Below are 22,612 nucleotides of genomic sequence, written 5' to 3'. Positions count from 1 at the left end.
AAAAATTTACAGGAGCTGAATCTATGCTTTGTCTAGATCAGCTGATCCTTATAGCTCAGTTTATCGATATAGACAGTGTGCCATATCATATTTGTGTGAAAACATGCGCTGATAATATACAAGGCTGAATATATTATATGATTATTATAATATAATATAATATAATATAATATAATATAATATAATATAATATATGATTATTATAATATAATGTAATATAATATCATATTATATCATATAATATTATATGATATAATATAATATAATATAATATAATATAATATAATATAATATAATATAATATACAAACAGAGAAATCACTGCTCCTATAAAATATCTTACTGGTGACGTCATTTGAATGCGACACTCCTGGCTACATAGAAAAATTAAAGAGAAACTAAATGGAAACAATACAACAAAGATAAAAGTGTCACTTGCATTTTATTTAAATTTGTGCTATTTTCATCATATTTTATTTACCATTAAATACTTTCCGCTCAATACTCAATACCAGTTAAGCAGTGAACTGGTGTCCACGTTGGCCGGTGCACTGGTCCCCTCCCACCCCTGTCGTCAAAGAAGGAATTGTTAGCATGCTAGCTTTCTGCATTCATCCACCAACGGGCGACTGAATATCATAGGAAAGAGAATGATGCAGCAAACCTTCAGTTGAAACAGTTGCAACATGGCTTGAACAGTCCGACAACCATTCGAAGAGGACTAGACTAGAACAAGGATTGGAATGCAGAGGATTTTCTCGTTGCGGGTTTTTTTTTTATTGACAAACTATCCAATAGGATAATAAACGCTCCAGTTCTCCAACGTTTTGCCCCAGTCGGATGGAGGTAATATCGTATGACAGCAGCGTGTATGAGATTATATAGCCAACTACTGTTATGATAACGGAAGTCAGTCTCATACCCGAATCTGGGACATAGAAACATGTGTTTAGATAACGTAGCTGAACTGTTCTTAACACGCACATCCAGTTGTGCATGTATTTCAGCGTGTCAGTTCGCAGGCATTCTAGAGACTGCTAGCCTGGGAAAGTATTTTAGCACTGTAATTAGCTTGTAGGCGCTTACCTGCCAAGTTAGCGCCAAATTTTGTTAAGCAGTGTGGTTTTATTGTAGCTGATCATTGTCACGCGTCCTATAATAACCGGACCATTTTATTTTGGTTTTGGCGCCAGTCCTTAATCCAGATCTCAGGCGCCAGCTGACACTTTGCCCTGAAGGACATTTACAGTGGCCTCATTCTCCTTGAAGACGCAGTTTTATGAAATGCATCACTCCGAATCAACCGGGGATTCTCCTGGGACCAAAAGAAGGCCGCACGCATCAGCTTTTACCAGTCGTAGGGGTAGTAACACGCTAAGTGGTGGTACGTCTGCCTCGTTGAACGCAGTCAACATGAACTGTAATGCCCTCCCGACTGATGACCATCAGCCATCACTATTAATCCACCAAATACCACCTGCTGGATCACCAGGTCCCCATCACCCTGCCACCAGCCTGAACATACACACACAGTCTCAATCTCACCAAAGTGCTGGGGCTCAAATAAAAAAGAAGAGTGGCTTTCAAATTACAAGTGTCATGCCAGCACAGGTTAGTGCTAGCACTAACAACAGTTTAGCAGATGATACAGAAAGCTATGATGATATCGATGAGTCGCATACTGAGGATCTGTCATATTCAGACATTCTTGATGTGTCTGTGTCACGGGCCACTGACACTGGACTACCCGAGAGAAGTTCTTCAGAAGAAACACTAAATAGTATACATGGAGGAGAGACTCCTGGAGTTGTATCACCTAATGAAGCAGTGAATCCTCACCTCCACTCTGGTCAGACAGGATATATGGTGAATGGGACTGTTCATCATAACCACCATCCTCCTGAACACCATAAGGACCAGGGGGTGGCCTCCATGGCTATGCCACAGCCAATCCAAGGGGTACCTGTGTGCTCTGCATCACTAAACAGCAGTGCTCCATCTGGAGATGCCATTGTGCAATCTGATGCTCCTGCCGAGAGTAGAACCCAAAGATCCACCTCAGTTCAAGCTGCTGATGTTGATATTAGTGCAACTGGAATAGTAAACCAGACCTTATTTTCAGCATCAGACTCTACAAATGGTGTCAGTGGATTAGAGATGCCAGGGAGTGTGATTGGGTCAAATGGAACAAGCCTTCTTGGTACAATAGAGCCTGTAGATAACACCATGATGGCAATTACAATGACAGGTTCTCAACCTCTGCCAGTATCCAGCACCACTCAAGTTCAGGCTTCCACCGCAATTGCGTCCCGTTTTAGAGTAGTGAAGCTGGATTCCACAGAACCCTTCAGAAAGGGACGGTGGATGTGCACAGAGTATTTTGTGAAAGAAGCTCCTACTGCAGCCCCTTTTACAGATGTAACACCTACTTATCGAGCTGTTGACAACTTGATCAATTCCGAGAGTGAAAGCACAAGTTCTTGTACTACGATGAGTGGTGCAGGAGATAAAAGAACACTACCAACCCAGCAGACATTTGTACAGCCTGCTGTTCCTGTTCTTCAACCAAATCTTTCCCAAACCTCTGCCCAACATTCCCAAGATACTGGAATTCACACTACTGCATTCCCACCTGTAGCACCCTCTGAAAACATGCAAGTTGTTCCAGTCCCAGGAGCTGACTGCCAGGCTCCCCCTTCCAGGATCCAAGAGCAGATACCCTACATGGTTAAGGGCCATACAGGCCAGCTGCAAAATGGCTACCCTGTAAATCAACAGGGTTCTATGCTCACGACCCAGGCTTTGCCATCAGTAGATTATGCTCAGATTTCACTGGGCATCCAAGCTCCAGCTCAGTCTCATGAAATACCATCAGTTCAGAGCACTCTAACATCTAAGGCTACCCCTGGGAGTGTCCAGACTGTCCCACAGTCTGTATTTACAAGGCCCCAAGTTGCAGTTCCACACATGGTGCTGGCACAAGAAAGCATAAGAAGTCAAGTTCAGCAGCAACAGCAGACTAATCAGCCACCCAAACCAAACTTTTCAGCTACAGGCCAAACTGCACCTAGTATGACTTCCACTTTTTTGCAGAGCAATATTCAGTCTGGCATTCCTCTAGCCCTCCCTCATGGAGATCATGTTGGCGGTCACCCTGGTGGGCTAGAATTGACCTTGCATCAACGGGAAGGTCAGTCCACCCAGCTTTCCCTAGCAAGAGGACATTATAGTGGTAAACCTCTGCCTGCCTCCCAGCTTGAAGATGCTAGGCGCCTACTTTTGCAACATCAGTGTCTATTTTCTCTGCCTCGGCTGGCAACTGGCAGTGTATCTTTACTTTCTGAACAAAGCAACTCTGAGGGCAGTGCTAGTGGAGATGCTAGTGCTTTTGTCACATCTACAGGCACAGATGAGGACAGGTAAGAGTTATTTTGAGTTATTCATGAGACTGAAACACTAATGTTTTTATAAGTGTCTCATACAAACACCATGTTTGAACTTGTTTGTTTTACATTAACACTAAACTTTGAAGCATTGCTTTACTAAAGATAAGTCACCCATTTTTGGTCTGTATAGCATAATTATCTTTCCTGAATTATTTTCTGATACAGGTTTGCACATCAATTTTCAGTGAAGTGTTGTTCAGTGTTTGCTGTTTCTAAATATAACGCCACCTCTTTTTAGAGTTGGGATTATTGATTTATACCTTATAACTCTCTTTCAGTGACTATTACTTGCTAATGAAATTGTTTGTGATCAAAATAGAACATAATCTCTTTCCTTTCATTCAGGGCAATTGTGAATGTTCTTTTCCAATGTCAGGGACGAACCTAGGACTTAATTCATCATCTTGCATGTCTTTTAAGGCCATCATGATTTGTTTTTCTATATCTAAAATTAGACTTACTATTGACACTTTTAGAATGGGAACATATGAGAACACTGTTGCAAGTGTTTAACTCCTGCATATAGGATATTGACATCTATACAATTCAGCTTTAATGTGTTAAATTCTGGTGTTGTCTCTCCACATTTTATGTAGAAAAGCTTTTTTATTTATTTATTTATTTTTTTTATTAATGAATTTTTTATAAGCTTTCTCTTCTTCGTTCACACTATTTTATCCCTCAACCTGTTTTCTTATTCAGGAGAAACTGGAAACCAAATGTACTGTTGCCAATATCACTCATCACTTATTTTATTACTTTGACATTACCTTGTGGCTATTCAGAAAATGTAGTATTATGTTCTTTATAAGGTAGTCAAGTGTACCTGCATATTCATGCAGTTAATCATGTTGAAGCAGCACAATGCAAAACATTGTGCATATTAGGGTTGTGTGTTTACTGAAAATATCGAAATGCCACACATACGTATGACTATAGCTTACAATAAATGAATGATGCTTTATAAAATGCGAAAAAGTCAAAATTTTAGGGTGACAAAAAGTGGACACTTTTAGAGTGGACACCCAGCTGTTATAAGGCTGTATATAGTGGTGTATCATTGTAAAAAATTAAAAACAGAAAACATCTGCTTGCACAAATATTTTTATTGGCAGGATAAACTGGTTAGAGTGTAAAGTCAAGAATCAATAACTAACTAATTTCCCCAGATATCAGTTTAATTGGTTGCCTGACATTGTGACTAACTACAGGTAAATACATGTGTAAATACATGTTTCATAAATCAAAACTTTTTTTTTTTTTTTTTTTTTCGAATTATTCCATTGAATCATTCTATATTTATATGAAATGTACCAGTTAGACAGTCCTTGTGTCCTTGTTTACTAGGTAGCATTGCACTTTTTCTGGCTCTTTATAAATATTGTGTTAGTGCTGCATAATTAATTGTATCGCAGTCGCAATGTCAGCTTATATGCTGTATGCTATATGACTGCAAATGTTGCAGTAATAAAATAAATAAGTGCATGTGTGGACATACTTTGTGAAGATGGATGCTGAGCAGACTGACACTGAACTGGTAGCCAAACCAGCGCACACCCACTCACGGTAACGCACATCTTTCCTTGATGGCAACGCATAACCCGCGTACACCCGCGGATTGGCGTGCCTTCACCTGGCAACCTTTGAAATCCCACACACATCCCCATACTTGCCATACTTGTCAAGAGGATTGTCTCCTGGCTAAAAAACTAATGGGAGAGTTCAGAAGAGAATGACCTCACTAGTTTGAGCTGAAGTCTTCAGCACTTTTCCCAAATGTGATAAGCAGAAGGGTGTCCTAGAATGTATTTTGCATCAAATACGGAAGCAGTTGGGCTACAACAGCAAAATAACAGTTTCTCTGACTGTTCCTCTTGCTTGCTTTTTTGTTTTTTAAAATTTGGAAAAATTGTTTAAGAAATACTAAAACCCAGTTTTTCTATACCCACATTTATACCATGACTTCACAGACACCATGTTTTCTTTATTTTGATGGTATTATTTGCATTGTGGTGCTGCGGCTACATGATGTGCCTGGTTAGACAGCATACATTTGTTGTTAATAAATAGTTTCTAAACAGCTTGAATTTAGGTTAAATGTAAATAAAATTTCATGTGACTACAGCTTGATGTGCCAACTGAACCATGGCATGTTTCATCATAAGTATTTTGTTTTTGATCAACTCGTGCCTGCCATGGTTGGCTCTGTTAAGCATGTATTGAAACATGTTGTTTAACATGCTTGTTCAGTAAGCATACATAATCTTTAGGCTTTGATGATAGCTGATTTATGTGATTGCAGAGAGAGAGCGAGAGAGAGTGTGTGTGTGTGTGTGTGTTTGTGTGTGTGTGTGTGTGTGTGTGTGTGTGTGTGTGTGCGTGCATGTGGTGTTCCCAAAGTATTTTTTATTTTTAATTTTTGAATGTCACACTACAGCATTAGAGGAAAATGTCCAAAGTACTAGATAAAGCATATTCATTTTGGGAAGCTATAAATACATACAGTGGTGTCGTGCTTAATTTTTTTGCATGTTTGTCACACTTTAATGTTTCAGATCATCAAACTAATTTAAATATTAAATATGAACACAACATCCAGTTTTTAAATGAAGGTTTTTATTATTGAGGGAAAACTAAATCCAAAACTACATGACCCTGTGTGAAAAAGTGTTTGCCCCCTAAGCCTAATAACTGGTTGGGCCACCCTTAGCAGCAACAACTGCAATCAAGCGTTTGTGATAACTTGCAATGAGTCTGTTACAGTGCTGTGGAGGAATTTTGGTCCACTCATCTATGCAGAGTTGTTGTAATTTAGCCACATTGGAGGGTTTTCAAGAAGTAACCTCATCTTTTAAGGTCATGCCACAGCATCTAAATAGAATTCAGGTCAGGACTTTGACTAGGCCACTCCAAAGTCTTTACTCTGTTTTTCTTCAGCCACTCAAGTCTTCCAGGTCCTGAAGCAGCAAAACAGCCCCAGACCATCACACTACCACCACCATATTTTATTGTATTCATATTTTATGATGTTTTTTTTCTGAAATGCGGTGTTACTTTTACGCCAGACGTTATGGGACACACGCCTTCCAAAAAGTTCAACTTTTGTCTCTTCAGTCCACAGAGTATTTTCCCAAAAGTCTTGGGGATCATCAAGATGTTTTCTGGCAAAACTGAAATAAGCCTTTTATGTTCTTTTTGCCCAGCAGCGGTTTTTGTCTAGCAGCGGTTTTTGTCTTGGAACTCTGCCATGCACACAATTTTTGCCCAGATTTTTTCTCTTTCTGGAGTCATTAACACTAAACCTAACCGAGGCAAGTGAGGCCTGCAGTTCTTTGGATGTTGTTGTGGGGTCTTTTGTGACCTCTTGGATGAGTCGTCGCTGTGCTCTTGGGTTAAAAATAGTTTCTACACTTTTTCACACGGGGCCATGTAGTTTTGGATTTAGCTTTCCCTCAATAATAAAAACCCTTATTTAAAAACTTCATGTTGTGTTTACTTGTGTTTTCTTTTACTAATATTTTAGTGTTTCAGATTATCAAACTAATTTAATTGTGACAAACATGCAAAAAAAAAAAAAAAAAAAAAAAAAAACCTGATCAAAGTTACTCAAACAGACATAGTGGATAATAGACTGTGTTTTCCTAGGTACTTTAGGCCAATCAGTGCTTTTTTTGGTCATTATTATTTTATAATTGGCGTGATTTATTTTATGCTCATGATTTTGTGATTAGCTGATTTAATAATTGAGCAGATTTACAGTTGTTTCTATTAAAGTGGCATAGAGAGTTTGTATCCAATGGTAAAATAGTATCTTAAAATAAGCAGGCCTAAATGTGATCTGGTTAAACATTGATGTGTGCCACTTTTTTGTGTTTTTTGTTTTGTTTGATTTTTTATTTTATTTATTTATTTTTATGACTGTAAAATATCCTTTTAGCTTAGCATTTGTTAGACCACTAGGTGGCAGTTCCATTTATATATATATATATATATATATATATATATATATATATATATATATATATATATATATATATATATATATATACTGTATTTTCCGGACTATAAGACGCTACTTTTTTCCCACGCTTTGAACACTGCGGTTTAAACAACGGCTAATATATGGATTTTTCCTGGGTTTTTCCCGGTTTCACAAGCTTCATGACAAACTGAGCCCCATAACATTTAGACCAATGAAATGAAAACGGGTTCAGGTGAACTAATGAAACTCTTTATATTAAATCAGATGAGCTCCCACTAAATCGGGCCGCACCACATCATAAATATGGATGAGGTTCCTCTGACATTTGACCTGCCGCTCACTTGGACTGGCAACAGGAAATGCGAATCATTCGTCATGCTGAAAACAACCGGGCATGAAAAAACGCACTTTACCTGTATTCTGAGCTGCACGGCATCGGTAGAAAAACTTCACTAATGGTGATTTTTAAATGCACGACAATGCCAAAAGAAAAACTCCCGAGAGAAATGGTTGTGAAAGGAAGGAGGAAGACAGTGAACAATGACTTTCTTGGTAGGCTACTGTTTAGATACAAGCCGTGTAATGGGTTAGTCAAAGTTCAAAATTATTATTCTTATTTATGTTCAAAATTATGTTGTCAAATTCAGTGGGTGCGGCTTATATTTGGGTGCGCTTATTAGTCCGGAAATTACGGTGTGTGTGTGTGTATATATATATATATATATATATATATATATATATATATATATATATATATATATATATATATATATACACACACACACCGTAATTTCCGGACTATAAAGCGCACCATTATATAATCCGCACCCACTGAATTTGACAAAGATTTACATTTTTTAAATAAATAAGCCGCACCTGTCTATAAGCCTGTCTACACTGAAACTAATTAACTTTACACAGGCTTTAACGAAAGACACTAAATGCAATATGTTGCGCTTCTATTAGGAGCATGGCGGTATTTTGGGAATAGCATGTCACTGCATTCTTCTGGTATTACTGCGTGTGTGTGCGTGTGAGACTGAGGATTATGTCCTTATTATTTTCTGATGGTCATTTCTAAGTTTCTTTGACTAACCCATAACGCTGTTGCCAAGAAAAATAAAAAAGCACGAGTTTTGGAAACCTGTTTGTGCTAATATTTGTGTTGCAACTGGAGTTAGCGAGCTCTCCCTTAATAATCTAATAAACATATTACAGGTCTGCACAGAAACAAATTTTCTCCATTATCTTTCACAATTGGAATGAAAGACCCAGTTTATTTTGTAGGTTCATTCACTTTCTATTCCTGTGTGCTATGCCATCTCCATAGCATCACTTAGTGTTGGATTACTTTGATATGAAATGCCACATAAAATATTTTTGACAGTTACACTAAAATAAATAAAATAGGAAATAGGATATAATAGCTCTGGCTCGTCAAGGTACGGATTCCACAAGATCTTTAAAGGTGTACTGTGGTATCTGTCACAAAATACTAACTAGCAAATGTTTGTTACGTAGTCTTAAAATAAAGAACAACTTCTACACTTGTTTTATTTTATACTAAACTTGCTTTATAGCTGAATGATCAGTTACTATTGTTAAAAGTCCGGAGACTTTCCATCGGAATTATTAAGAAAATTGGGAAAATTTATATAATCGTATACAAACAAATATTTTGTTTGGTCATAAGCTGACATGCACGTAAACTTATACAGATTTTAAAAAATGATATTTTTGACTTGTTAGTATAATTTTGTTTATACACAATACATTACACACACAGCAAAAAGTTTTAAAAATAAATTGATGTAATATTTATGTAATTTACTTGAATACCCGTCAAGATGGGAATTTCTTTACATGCAGGATCCAACTAATGATCTGTTATCTAGGTTTACTGTCTGTCTGCATGTGATTGATGAATGTGCAGGGTAAAAAAATCCACTGAAATTTGATTAAATCTGTTAATTTTGACCAAGATATTTTGTTTTAATAAAACTAATTATATATATATATATATATATATATATATATATATATATATATATATATATATATATATATATATATATATATATATATATATATATATATACATACATACATACAGTACAGACCAAAAGTTTGGACACACCTTCTCATTCAAAGAGTTTTCTTTATTTTCATGACTATGAAAATTGTAGATTCACACTGAAGACATCAAAACTATGAATTAACACGTGGAATTATATATGGAATTATATACATAACAAAAAAGTGTGAAACAACTGAAAAATGTCATTCTAGGTTCTTTAAAGTATCCACCTTTTGCTTAGATTACTGCTTTGCACACTTGGCATTCTCTTGATGCCTACTTTGAAGAACCTACAATATGACATATTTTAAGTTCACTTTTTTGTTATGTATATAATTCCACATGTGTTAATTCATAGTTTTGATGCCTTCAGTGTGAATCTACAATTTTCATAGTCATGAAAATAAAGAAAACTCTTTGAATGAGCAGGTGTGTCCAAACTTTTGGTCTGTACTGTATATATAATATATAAACTTTTGGTGTATTAGTTACTAGTTACTATACATGCACAGTGTTTGCTTAAATCATTTTTATTTATTTATTTTTTTAACCATAATAAATGATATCTTGAGGAGGGTATTAACAACATTAGAATGATCAAAGATGTTAGCTGATTATCTTAAATCAGCTCAAATTTGCTAATCTGCTTACTATTGTCTGCTGGCTAGGTTGTTTTTAATACTGCTTGCTACTGTATGATCACTAAAGTAGAACATTACAAAGAGTCACTCATCCGTGCAACTGTAAAAGTAGTAGGTTTAATTTAAAATAGTTTCCTTTCGTGTACCTGGTTTTCCACTTAACACCTTGAGCATCTAGATGCTGGATTTGAATGCAGTGCCTTGCAAAATCTTTCAGACCCCTGGCCAATTATCTCATATTGCTATTACAAATGGTGCATTAAAATTTCATTCTGTTTAATATTTTACTTTCAAACACTGGAATGCAAAATGAAATGTTGTAGGGTGACATATTTTTAATGAGGAAATATTTTTTTGTGACAAATAAAAAACTAAAGAAATATCTGCAATATCATAAGTCTTTTGGGGGGATATATTTACTAGCTTTGCACACACTAACAACAACAACTTGGCAGATTTGCTACAGGTTGTTCAGGTTGGTTGCGTGACATTCATAGACTGGATTTTTTAAATACTGCCAGAGATTTTTAATTCTTTGTTTAATCGGTGTTGCACCTACAGCCTGCTGCTGCCACCACCTTAAGGGATATTGTGTCTTGAGACATCGGATATATAGGTTTGCCCCTAACATATCGCTTGAGTTGTGGTCAAGAAGCTCTATCTTGCTATCATCCAACCACAACACCTTCTTCCACATAACATACAAATGACTTCTGGAAAAATTCTAGACGTGCTTTCAGATGGCATTTTTTAAGTAATTGCCACCCTCACACACAGGCCAGCGTTATGCAGTGCTCTTTGCATGGTTGACTAGTGAATCATTGGCACCTCCAGCCACTGAACTCTGTAACTCCTTCAAAGTGACTATTAGCCTCTTTGTGGTTCTTTTACAAGTCTATTGTTGTTAGAGCGCTTTAAGGGGTGGCCTATTCTTGGCTATATCTGGCTGGTATGGTAGAGCGACCATTCTCTGATTATTGATCCTAAACTCTGCTTACTGTGATATCCAAACATTTGAATAATATATTAGGATTGAACAGTCATTGGTTGAGATGAAAGATATTCTTTGTTATGCCTGTAAATAGATATTTAAATAAATAAATAAAAATATATTTTATATATATATTTTATATATAAATATATAAATAAATATTTTAGTAATCATTTATTTTATTTTTTAATGTCACAGAATGCCATACACACTGCCTTTGCATTGTTTTTTTTTGTTTATGCATTTTATTTCATATTATTTAAATATGTAAGATTAATGATCTATTCTTTTTTTTAATGGTTGTTTGTCTTTGTACAGCTTTTCAGGTGTCGGAGTTGTGGCCATAGATAACAAGATTGAGCAAGCAATGGTGAGAATTGTAATTTATTTACTTATTTTAATTAAAGTTTCTCTGTTCATTAAAAAAATCAGGATTACTTTATTCATGTATTTTAAATAAACCTGAGGGTAAATAGTGGTATATATAGTCATGATACAGTGTCTGTGAAGTGTAAAATAACAGATCTTAAACCAAAATAACACAGACAATTTAGAAACCAAGATAACAAATCAGAAAATGCAACGACAATTCAGACAAACCAGAGAAGGTAGGTATAGTTTGTAAATGCAATACACTGATTGGATGAGACAAGCTATTAATCAATTGATATAAAAGAAGTGGAAAAATTGTGTGTCTTACTTTATTTCTTGTACACGTGTGCCGTTCTGTGTTTGTTTAACCATTTATTTTAGTATGCGACACTGTATCATGACTTGTAGACCAGGACATTCAGCTAACCCCAGACAGTGCAATAGGTTTGCAGTGCAGTCACTAATTTAAAAATGTATTGTAGATGATGCTAAAAAGACTATCCTTTTTTTTTTTTTTTTTAAGTTTAAGATTAAGATTTAACTTTTTTTTGTAATATAAAATTATTAAAAATGATAATAGTGACTGCATTGACTGTTAATATTTTACTTGCTTTGTAAATGAACATTTAAAACACAGTTAAAAAATAAGAAAACATTATAAAATTTTCCATTATTATTTAGACATATATAAAGTGGTAAATATTTTATTTGCATAAAAATAAACCACTATTTGTTTATCAGGGCCAAAATAACTGTCAGACATGGACAGTGTTTAATAAAAATAATGGAATGCATTTCTACTGCTGGAAACCTTACCTGCCAGGATTGGGGCTATTATTAATGAATAATTAATCATAAAGTAATTAATAATAAAGTAAAAACAAATGTGAAACAATTTTACTTACCATGCACTTATATTTATGGCTGGGAGCTTCCATTGACTGTTGGTGTTGTTTATCTGTATAGTATGGCTGCATATGTTTTAAAGCATTTTTTGCATGTTTTTGTTGTGTTAAATTACTCAACTGTGTAACGGTGCAAAAGAATTCAGTTCAGTGGGTACCTCGTTTTTTTTATTTACGCTTGTGTTCAATTTTAGTGCAGTGGGAAGAAAGGCTAAACATAAAATTGCTTGTCGTTTTTTTTTTATTATTTTATTATTAACATTTATTAACAACAGTTTATATATTTAAAACAATTTTATTTAAAATACCTGCTTGGTTAAATAGTATATAAGATAATATTTTATAATATTGAATAAAAATAATATACAAATACAATAGAATAAATCAAATTAATGTAATACATTCTTTTATTATATTCATTACATTGAGTAATTAAATTGGCCAACATTAAATGTATTAAATAAAATGAAAAAATATTTAAAAAAATAATTTTTACTTTTACTATTTTACTTCATTTTCAAGAAATGTTCTACCTATTATAGCATACTTTAACAAATGTCTTCATGCCTTCCATCCTTTATTCATCCACTCCCTCGATATCCAGCATTGTCAGGATTTTCTCCATTTAATAGATTCTTTAATCTTTACATAAAATGCAAAAGAATCCATACCGCTAGACTGGAATCCATACCGCTAGACCAGGGATGGGCAAACTTTGTGACTCACAGGCCACAATGGGTTCTAAGATTTGACAGAGGGGCCGGGTCATACATATACAGTACAGACCAAAAGTTTGAACACACCTTCTCATTCAAAGAGTTTTCTTCATTTTCATGACTATGAAAATTGTAGATTCACACTGAAGGCATAAAAACTATGAATTAACACGTGAAATTATATACATAACAAAAAAGTGTGAAACAACTGAAAATGTCATATTCTAGGTTCTTCAAAGTAGCCACCTTTTGCTATACACATATATATAAAACATTAGAGATTTGGCAAATTCAGTTTGATCAAGTGCCAAAAGATTTCTGTGTTTATTGCCGGTGCATCAATAAACACAGCAGAAAAACTCAAGTTCAGTTTCAGTAGGAACAGTGTTGTTGAACTCCTTATTTTGCCAGTTCATCAATGTCTGGAGTAAGTTTTGCTGTGGCAATTCTCAGGATAGATCCGAGGTGTTTGTCAGAAACTGTCGCAGTTTTTTTAAAGAGTATCAGATTAAGCTCTCTTAAGAGAAGAAGAGAGTATTGCACGCGAACAACGTCAATGGAGCTGAAGTGCGACATCTTTAGGGGAAACGTGGGCATTACAGTGGAAAGGTAAATTGAACTATGTTTACCCGTACCTATTTTAATAGAATTTGGTCACGTTCGGCGGACCGGATTAATAAACCCAACGGGCCGTAGTTTGCCCATGTCTGCGCTAGACTGTCGTAAATCATTGGTGATGGCAGGAAGTTTACAACGCACTACAAATCGTATTTAGGTGTATTACAAATCGTATTTTGGTATGGAGTAAGTAGCCACAGTGACGCTGCGCTAACTCCTAGTTTATTTTTAAACCCCTGTCATTAGCCCTATTCGGACGGGACTAGTTTTCCAAACGACGTTTGAGTTTATTTATTTCAGCCGACGTCTGTCATTTCATGTATGATTCGGGCGGGACTAACATCTCCGTGTTTATTACGGAGGTAGGAGTGTCTGTGTTTTGTCCAAGCAGAAACTTGAATACCGGCGCGCTAGGGTTAGTACGGTAGTTCACGTTGACCAAAACACACAAGAAAACGCGTTTTGGAAAAAACATTTTCGGAAATCACAGACATTTGCATTCGGACGGAATTAGATTTCTCAGAGGACCGCCGAGTTTGCTGAAAAATAGTAGGTAATTTGCTCTGGAATTTTTACAGAGGTCGTGTGAGAGAAAGACAGACATGGCAGATTCGGACGGGATTAAAATCACAAAGTACGTTTGTGAAACAGAAATTTATCTCCAAAGACCCCCTGTAAAACTTTTGCCACCTCTGCAAACAGGAAAAAAAAAGTACACACATCCTTTACTTAAGTAGAAGTACAGATACTCATGATTTAAAATACTCGGGTAAAAGTTGAAGTACTGATTATACATTTTTACTTAAGTGAAAGTAAATAAGTCTTGGCTCTGACATGTACTTAAGTAAAAAGTAGTTATTACTTCTACCTGTTTTAGCTGTTAACTGGACCTCACATCATATTAATATTTGATAGATAGATAGATAGATAGATAGATAGATAGATAGATAGATAGATTGATAGATTGATCTTTATTGTCATTGCATTGTACAGGTACACAGCAACGAAATGCAGTTTGGCATCTACCAGAAGTGCAAAAAGTAGCAATCGTGCAAATAGTGCAGATAAATATGTAGCATATGTACAGCATGTGATATATATGTAAGCATATGTACAGTGATGTAAATATAGATGTACAGTAAATATAAAGGCTATATCAGTGCAGAGACGTGTGGACATCATTAAGAGCCTTTGCTATGTTTCCACACGGACAGTTAATGAGGTGATACCGGAGAAAGGGCACCTCGTCAAGTCAAGAAGCTTTTATATATATATATATATATATATATATATATATATATATATATATATATCATAGACATTTTACAGATTTGAATGGTGTTTTGTTTTTATCTGTACGAATAATAAAGACAGTAATTTATGTTTGTGTCGCCTTTATGAGGGAAAAACCCACAAAACGCCACCCAGAGGATTAATTGTGTAAAACATGGCGGATTTTGTGTTTGATTTGAGACTTGGCGCAGAAATAAAACAAAAGTTTACTGATTCAAATTATTTATTTATTTTATATCTAAGTAAAGAAGGGACGTCGTGAATAAGTGTATGGTATGCTGGTGGTTTTAATTTCGCTTCTTTTATATTTAGTTATTTATTTATGTATTTACATTTTTTTTTTAATAAAAATGGTAAAAACAGAAATGCGCGCTGAATTGATGGCGCGTTAATAATATTTAGTGCCGTTTAAAATAATTAGAATTTTGACAGCCAAATATATATATATATATATACATACATACAAAACGAATTAAAAATGTTGTTACCTAATGAATGTATCCAGGCTGAAGATCCACATATAGAACACAAGCAGAGAAAAGATGATGATCATGAATGTGTCTGTTCTCAGTCATGTTTACATCACTGACTCCCTCTGTCTCATCCACATTAACCCCAAACTTCTAACTGCCTACTGCCTGATGATTCTTTTCTTCGTAAAGAGTGAGAGTCAGGACTTTATACACCAGCGGATTGAAAAAGACGCGCAGTAACAGAAAATCGGTTGTTCGGCTAAAATCAGCGCGCAGTGAAAAGAAACATTTATATTTCACCAAATCAATGGATTAAAACTAAAGTAACGAGCCGGTTTTAAAAATGTAAGAAGTAAAAAGTACAGATATTTGTGTAAAAATGTAATGAGTAAAAGTAAAAAGTTGTCTGAAAAATAAATAGTGGAGTAAAGTACTGATACCAGAAAAATCTACTTAAGTACAGTAACGAAGTATTTGTACTCCGTTACTTCCCACCTCTGCCTGTTTAAATAGGGCTATTGTTGTGTATGTTTGCAAGTTTACAACTACTAAATAAAAAAAAAAAAAGGCAGTGACACTGCTCTCAAAGTGAAAGGTGGAGACTAAACAAAGGTGTCCACCGCTTAATAAGTTTGTGAGGGAACTCAGATTTTATTTATGTCCCGCTCGTAAAAAGGATTACATTTAGTACACGTGTACTGAACAGAAAGCCCTGAACTGAAATGGTTTGGTACGTTCGGTTTGTGTACTGGTACTGTAATAACAATGACCATTTTCTGTGTTAAACAGATTTTTCATTCTCATGTTCTCTCACTCTCTATCTTTCAGGACTTGGTTAAAAGCCACCTAATGTATGCAGTACGTGAAGAAGTGGAGGTGCTGAAAGAACAAATAAAAGAGCTGATTGAAAGAAATTCCCAGCTGGAGCAGGAAAACCACTTACTAAAGAACTTGGCGAGTCCTGAACAGCTAGCTCAGTTCAAGGCTCAGGTGCACAGCACCTCCCCAACCTTGGGCACCCAAACAGGAATTGTGTCAGGTCTGCCAACATCACAGACCCAGGGTTCGGGGCCTCCAGTGTAACTACCTCATAATAGTGTAATGGAGGTCTACTGACCTGAAGTCTCTCCAAAATATAACAGAAGTTAAATAATACTGTGAACACTTTGATGAATGGCAACATGATTAAACACACCAAAATTGCTGAGCCTTGAGGATGTACTTCAAAATGTTAATCATTTGCACATGGTAAACTGTCATGTGACATTAATGCGCTGCTTGCTAAGAGCCAACCCCTTGAGATGCTTTACATGCTTCAGACAATCAAAACAGAGAAAAATGACAAAGTGGACTGTATTGAAAGCCAATCATGGGGAAGTAGGATAAAGGTCTTTGTAATTTGGGTCTAATAAATTGCACCTTTGCATGCTCAAGAATATATTTTGTATTGTTCATATCAGCAGTGAATATAACTGTTAATGATACATGATCCTTCTTTTGTCACCAATGCTTTGCTTTTGGTTTAATTTGTCTTTTTCATTTTTAAAGTGATTTCATGTATAGTTTGAAAAAAGAAAAAAAGGGGGACCATTCCCAATTCTAAATCCATAACGCAATATTATCATTTTTACTCTTGTGACTGATTTGTTCTTAAGCTGAGATACAAACTGTTTCAATAGTTGCATGTTAGTTGCTGCAAACTGAGGGGTGGAAAAGCGTTAGTAGTTGTACTGTTGTAAATATTTAAATATGTTTGCAAAACAAATGTTTATGTATGGAAAATTACTGTATTATACATAGCAGGGAAAATTTAAATAAAACATCTTGTTAATGCTGCACTTTGCACATCAAGGTCAAACTGCATATACTACAATTTGGACTGAGCTCACCGGTTTTGCCTCCAAAAAGGAACAGTGCACATTATGATGAAAACTTTTAGTTCCACAGGTTAAGGAACCTGATTACAGATCTTCTATTTCACGGAAAATTATTCATTGAGATTTTGTTCTACCTTACAGTAATTGACCTCTAGATGTAATAGACAGTTTCATCATAATTGTTATTGACCTTTGTCTCAAATCACAGTGTCAGTGTCAATCTTGCCTTAGATTCCAAGCTTGTTTCCTTAAAAAACACGATATAAAAAAATGACAACACAATTGCTCTAAACAGCTGCACCTTAGGTTTAATAAAAAGAAGGAAAAAAGTACTTTTGCATGTAACATGCCATTGCATTCATAACTATTACATGTATTATGGATATCTAAATAGTGTGATCTGGATCACTCTTTAAAAAAAAATTATAAACCCACTTGACACAGTATGCCCCTTTTAATATGCACAGATTTTTATTTTGTATTTTTTTTTTATGGGAAAGAGTTCATATCTCTTCATAAGTAGGGGTATAGTGGCTGGGCAGCTGTTGCCTAGTAACTAAGATAAGAAAGGTGAACTTTGCTGCATTAAAACCTTATAAATAGTGTTTTATATTTGGAAGCAGCTTCTAAAATTTGTTTGATAATGAAAATGGGGACAGTAAATCAGGAATTCCATTCAATAAGAAACTAGTCACTTTGTCATTTCTTTTTGCACTTCTTGATACGTTTGTTGGTTGTCATCTATATTATGTATATATAATCTAATTGCTCACATATTGGGATAATTAATTATTTAAATATCTACTTTAATATTCAGGTTATTGTATTATTTGCTGTAGAATAAAGGCCATATTTAAAATTTTTTTCACCCGAATGAAGTTTTGATTAAAGCTTTGCGATACTGTTGACAAAGAGAAACGGGCTAATAACTATAAGAATGAAAATGCAATAGGTTATAATTATAAATATGCTATGGCTTCTTCTTCTTTTAGCTTCTCCCATTAGGAATCGCCATAGCGGATCATCCAACTCCATACCCTCCTGTCCTCTACATCTGCCTCTTTCAAACTAACTACCTGCATGTCTTCCCTCACCATATCCATAAACCTCCTCCTTGGTCTTCCTTGTTTCATCTTTTCTGGCGGCTCCATCCTCAGCATTCTCCTACTGATATACCCCATGTCCCGCCTCTGCACATGTCCAAACCATCTCAATCTTGCCTCCCTCACCTTGTCTTCAAAACATCTTACAGCCGTAGTCCCTCTACTAAACTCATTTCTAATCCTGTTCATCTTCGTCACTCCCAACGAAAACCTCAACATCTTCAGCTTTGCTACCCCCAACTCCACCGCCTGTTTTTTACTCAATGCCACTGTCTCTAAACCATACAACATCGCAGGTCTCACCACAGTCCTATAAACTTTCCGTTTGACTCTTGTAGATACTCTTATCACAGATCACTCCTTTCACTCTTCTTCACCCACTTCACCCTGCCTGCACCCTTTTCTTCACTTCCATTACTTTGCACTATTGACCCCAGGTACCTAAACTCACCCACCTTCACCACATCTTCTTCCTAAAACCGTACCACTCTACTGCCCTCCCTCTCATTCACATACATGCACTCCAGCGGTCCCCAACCTTTTTTGCGCCATGGACCGGATTAATGTTTCATGCCTTTAAGGTGTGTAGGATAAATACAACAAAATAAAATGATACGTCCGGCATAAAAACTGGTATTTTCTAAATAAAATAATAAACGTGAATCCAGTCAAGCCCCGGTATCGCCAAGCTCCCACTCTTGGGCCCTTGAGCAAGGCCCTTAACCCTCTATGCTCCGGGGGGTCCCTTACGAGGGAAATATCAAGGTCCGTGACGTCGGAGTGACGTGGGGCCGCCTTCCCGTGGGCTCACCACCTGCAGGAGGGACCGTAAGGGACGGTGCTGTGAGGATTGGGCAGCAGTCGAAGGCGGGGGCCTGCTTAGACTGCTGCCCCCGCGACCCGAATTACGGATAAGCGGAAGAAAATGAATGAATGAATGAAATGAATGAATGAATCCAGTCTGTCGTTCCTACTGCACACTACACTGCTGTCACACTGTCCTCATACATGTCCTGCACCACCCTTACATACTTCTCTGACACACCAGACTTCCTCATACAATACCACAACTCTTTTCTCAGCACCCTGTAGTATGCTTTCTCCAAATCCACAAACACACAATGCAACTCCTTCTGACCTTCTCTATACTTCTCAATTAACATTCTCAAAGCGAATATTGCATCTGTTGTGCTCTTCCTCTAAAAAAACCATACTGCTGCTCACAGATGGTCACCTCTTCTCTCAGCCTGGCTTCCACTACTCTTTCCCATAACTTCATGGTGTGACTGATCAACTTAATTCCCCTGTAGTTACTGCATGTCTGCACATCTCCCTTTTTCTTAAAAATCAGTACCAGCACACTCTTTTAACATTACTCAGGCATCCTCTCACCTTCCAAAATCTTGTTAAACAATCTTGTTAAAAACTCCACTGCCATCTCTCCTCAACATCTCCACACTTCTACTGGAATGTCATCAGGTCCAACCGACTTTCCACTCTTCATCCTCTTAATCGCTGCTCTCACTTCCTCCTTACTAATTCTATCCACTTCCTGCTTGACCATCTCCACACAGTATTTTGAATAAGGAAAATGAGAGAGAGAGTAGGTTGGATGGTGATCCATATCTTCTTCTTCTTCTTCTTTCGGCTGCTCCCATTAGGGGTCGCCACAGCGGATCATCCGTCTCCATACCACCCTGTCCTCTATATCTGCCTCTTTTACACCAACTACCTGCATGTCTTCCCTCACCACATCCATGAACCTCCTCCTTGGCCTTCCTCTTTTCCTCCTACCTGGTGGCTCCATCTTCAGCATTTTTCTACCAATATAATTCATGTCCCTTCTCTGCACATGTCCAAACCATCTCAATCTCGCCTCCCTCACCTTGTCACCAAAACATCCTACATGTGCTGTCCCTCTAATAAACTCATTTCTAATCTTGTCCATCCTCGTCACTCCCAACGAAAACCTCAACATCTTCAGCTCTGCTACCTCCAGCTCCACCTCCTGTCTTTTACTCAATGCCACTGTCTCTAATCCATACAACATCGCAGGTCTCACCACAGTCCTATAAACTTTCCCTTTCATTCTTGCAGATACTCTTCTATCACAAATCACTCCTGTCACTCTTCTCCACCCACTCCACCCTGCCTGCACTCTTTTCTTTACTTCCATAACACACTCTCCATTACTTTGCACTGTTGACCCCAGGTACCTGAACTCCTCCACCTTCTTCACCTCTTCTCCCTGCAACCGCATCACTCCACTGCCCTCCCTCTCATTCACACACATGTACTCTGTCTTACTCCTACTGACTTTCATTCCCCTTCTCTCCAGCGCATATCTCCACCTCTCCAGGCTCTTCTCAACCTGCTCTCTACTCTCACCACAAATCACAATATCATCTGCAAACATCATAGTCCAGGGAGACTCCTGTCTGACCTCGTCCGTCAACCTGTCCATCACCACTGCAAACAGGAAAGGGCTCAGGGCCGATCCTTGATGCAGTCCAACCTTCACCCTGAACCAGTCTGTCGTACCTACTGCACACTTTACTGCCGTCACACTGTCCTCATACATGTCCTGCACCACCCTCACATACTTCTCTGACACACCTGACTTCCTCATACAATACCACAACTCCTCTCTCGGCACCCTGTCGTACGCTTTCTCTAAATCCATAAATACACAATGCAGCTCCTTCTGTCCTTCTCTATACTTCTCCATCAACATCCTCAAAGCAAATAAGGCATCTGTGGTGCTCTTCCTCGGCATGAAACCATACTGTTGCTCACAGATGGTCACCTCTTCTCTCAGCCTGGCTTCCACTACTCTTTCCCATAACTTCATGGTGTGACTGATCAACTTAATTCCCCTGTAGTTACTGCAGGTCTGCACATCTCCCTTATGCTTAAAGATCGGTACCAGCACACTCCTTCTCCATTCCTCAGGCATCCTCTCCCCTTCCAGAATCCTGTTAAACAATCTGGTTAAAAACTCCACTGCCATCTCTCCTAAACATCTCCACGCTTCTACCGGTATGCCATCTGGTCCAACCGACTTTCCATTCTTCATCCTCTTAATCGCTGCTCTCACTTCCTCCTTACTAATCCTATCTACATCCTGCTTCACCAACTCCACATCCTCCAACCTTCTCTCTCTCTGATTTTCCTCATTCATCAGCTGCTCAAAATACTCCCTCCATCTTCTCAACACACACTCCTCACTAGTCAACACATTTCCCTCTCCATCCTTTATTGCTCTAACTTGCAGTACATCCTTCCCAGCTCGGTCCCTCTGCTTGGCCAATTGGTATAAATCCTTTTCTCCTTCCTTAGTGTCCAACCTCTTATACAGTTCCTCATATGCCTTTTCTTCGGCTTTCGCCAAGGAAAAGGCATTTAATATTTTATTAATATTTATTTAATTTAAAGGCATATAATATTTTTTATTATATGGTGATCCATATAATATAGTATATTATCCATATCCATATAATATAGAATATTATGTAGATTATTTTACATTTACATTGTTATATGTATACACACCCACATATTTCCTTTAAGGTTATCTACCCAAACTTGCTAAATATGAAAATATCAAACTTGTTAATAAAAAAAGACTTTTATATGATAAAATGCTGTATTCAAGAGGAAATAGGAAACAACACAGTACTCGGAAGGTGATGAATACACCCAAAGTTCTCAAATCCAAGATAATGTGATACGAAAACATTTAAGCTCAGTGGAAACCCAACCAAATGCTTGCTAAAAACTAGTTAGCTGATGGTGACCATATTAGTAATTAGGTTATAACGAAAGTCTACTTAACACACATAACCTTAAAAAATTGTTCTGTGTATTCAGTCATGATTTTCAGCTGTTTTAACAAATTAGGATTGTTTTCGAAGATACAAATTTGTGAAGGTGTCAAAAAATGCCTGGACACACTTCCTAGATTCACAGTCATTAAAAGTATAATAAAATGGACAAGATTAGTTAATAATTAAGAAGTGCGACTAGCATGTAGTGATGGAAAAAAATTGCACCGGAGAAATAAGGAAAAAGGGGTGTGGGCAAAACCGGTAAAAAAGAAAAAAAGTTGGAAGCTCACCG

General features: G+C 36.8%; 1 protein-coding gene across 2 annotated transcripts; it reads left to right on the top strand.

Annotated features, from left to right (window-relative positions):
- The first annotated feature begins 377 nt into the window (after window positions 1-377).
- LOC310721234 (TSC22 domain family protein 1) lies at window positions 378-18,252 on the top strand. 2 transcript variants are annotated; one of them, XM_083532644.1, is made up of 4 exons: window positions 378-845; window positions 1,193-3,418; window positions 11,455-11,506; window positions 16,342-18,252. In XM_083532644.1, the coding sequence occupies exons 2-4, from the start codon at window positions 1,284-1,286 to the stop codon at window positions 16,594-16,596; spliced, it is 2,442 nt and encodes an 813-aa protein (XP_083388770.1). In that variant the 5' UTR covers window positions 378-845; window positions 1,193-1,283; the 3' UTR covers window positions 16,597-18,252. The 2 variants fall into 2 exon arrangements, with proteins under 2 accessions (XP_083388770.1, XP_083388769.1); XM_083532643.1 differs by having other exon boundaries at window positions 379-429; window positions 523-3,418.
- The last annotated feature ends 4,360 nt before the right edge of the window (window positions 18,253-22,612 follow it).

The sequence above is a fragment of the Silurus aristotelis genome (genome assembly GCF_946808225.1).
Source record: "Silurus aristotelis genome assembly, chromosome: 2".
Classification (NCBI taxonomy): Eukaryota; Metazoa; Chordata; class Actinopteri; order Siluriformes; family Siluridae; genus Silurus; species Silurus aristotelis.
The sequence above is the reverse complement of the archived record's forward strand: the minus strand, read 5'-3'. Positions and strand labels throughout refer to the sequence as shown.

Excerpts from the sequence above, each read along its gene's own strand:
- LOC310721234 (XM_083532644.1), top strand. The coding sequence starts at position 1,284 with ATGCATCACTCCGAATCAACCGGGGATTCTCCTGGGACCAAAAGAAGG. Across the intron at positions 3,419-11,454 it reads ACAGGCACAGATGAGGACAG|CTTTTCAGGTGTCGGAGTTG; the intron begins GTAAGAGTTATT and ends GTCTTTGTACAG. Across the intron at positions 11,507-16,341 it reads ACAAGATTGAGCAAGCAATG|GACTTGGTTAAAAGCCACCT; the intron begins GTGAGAATTGTA and ends TCTATCTTTCAG.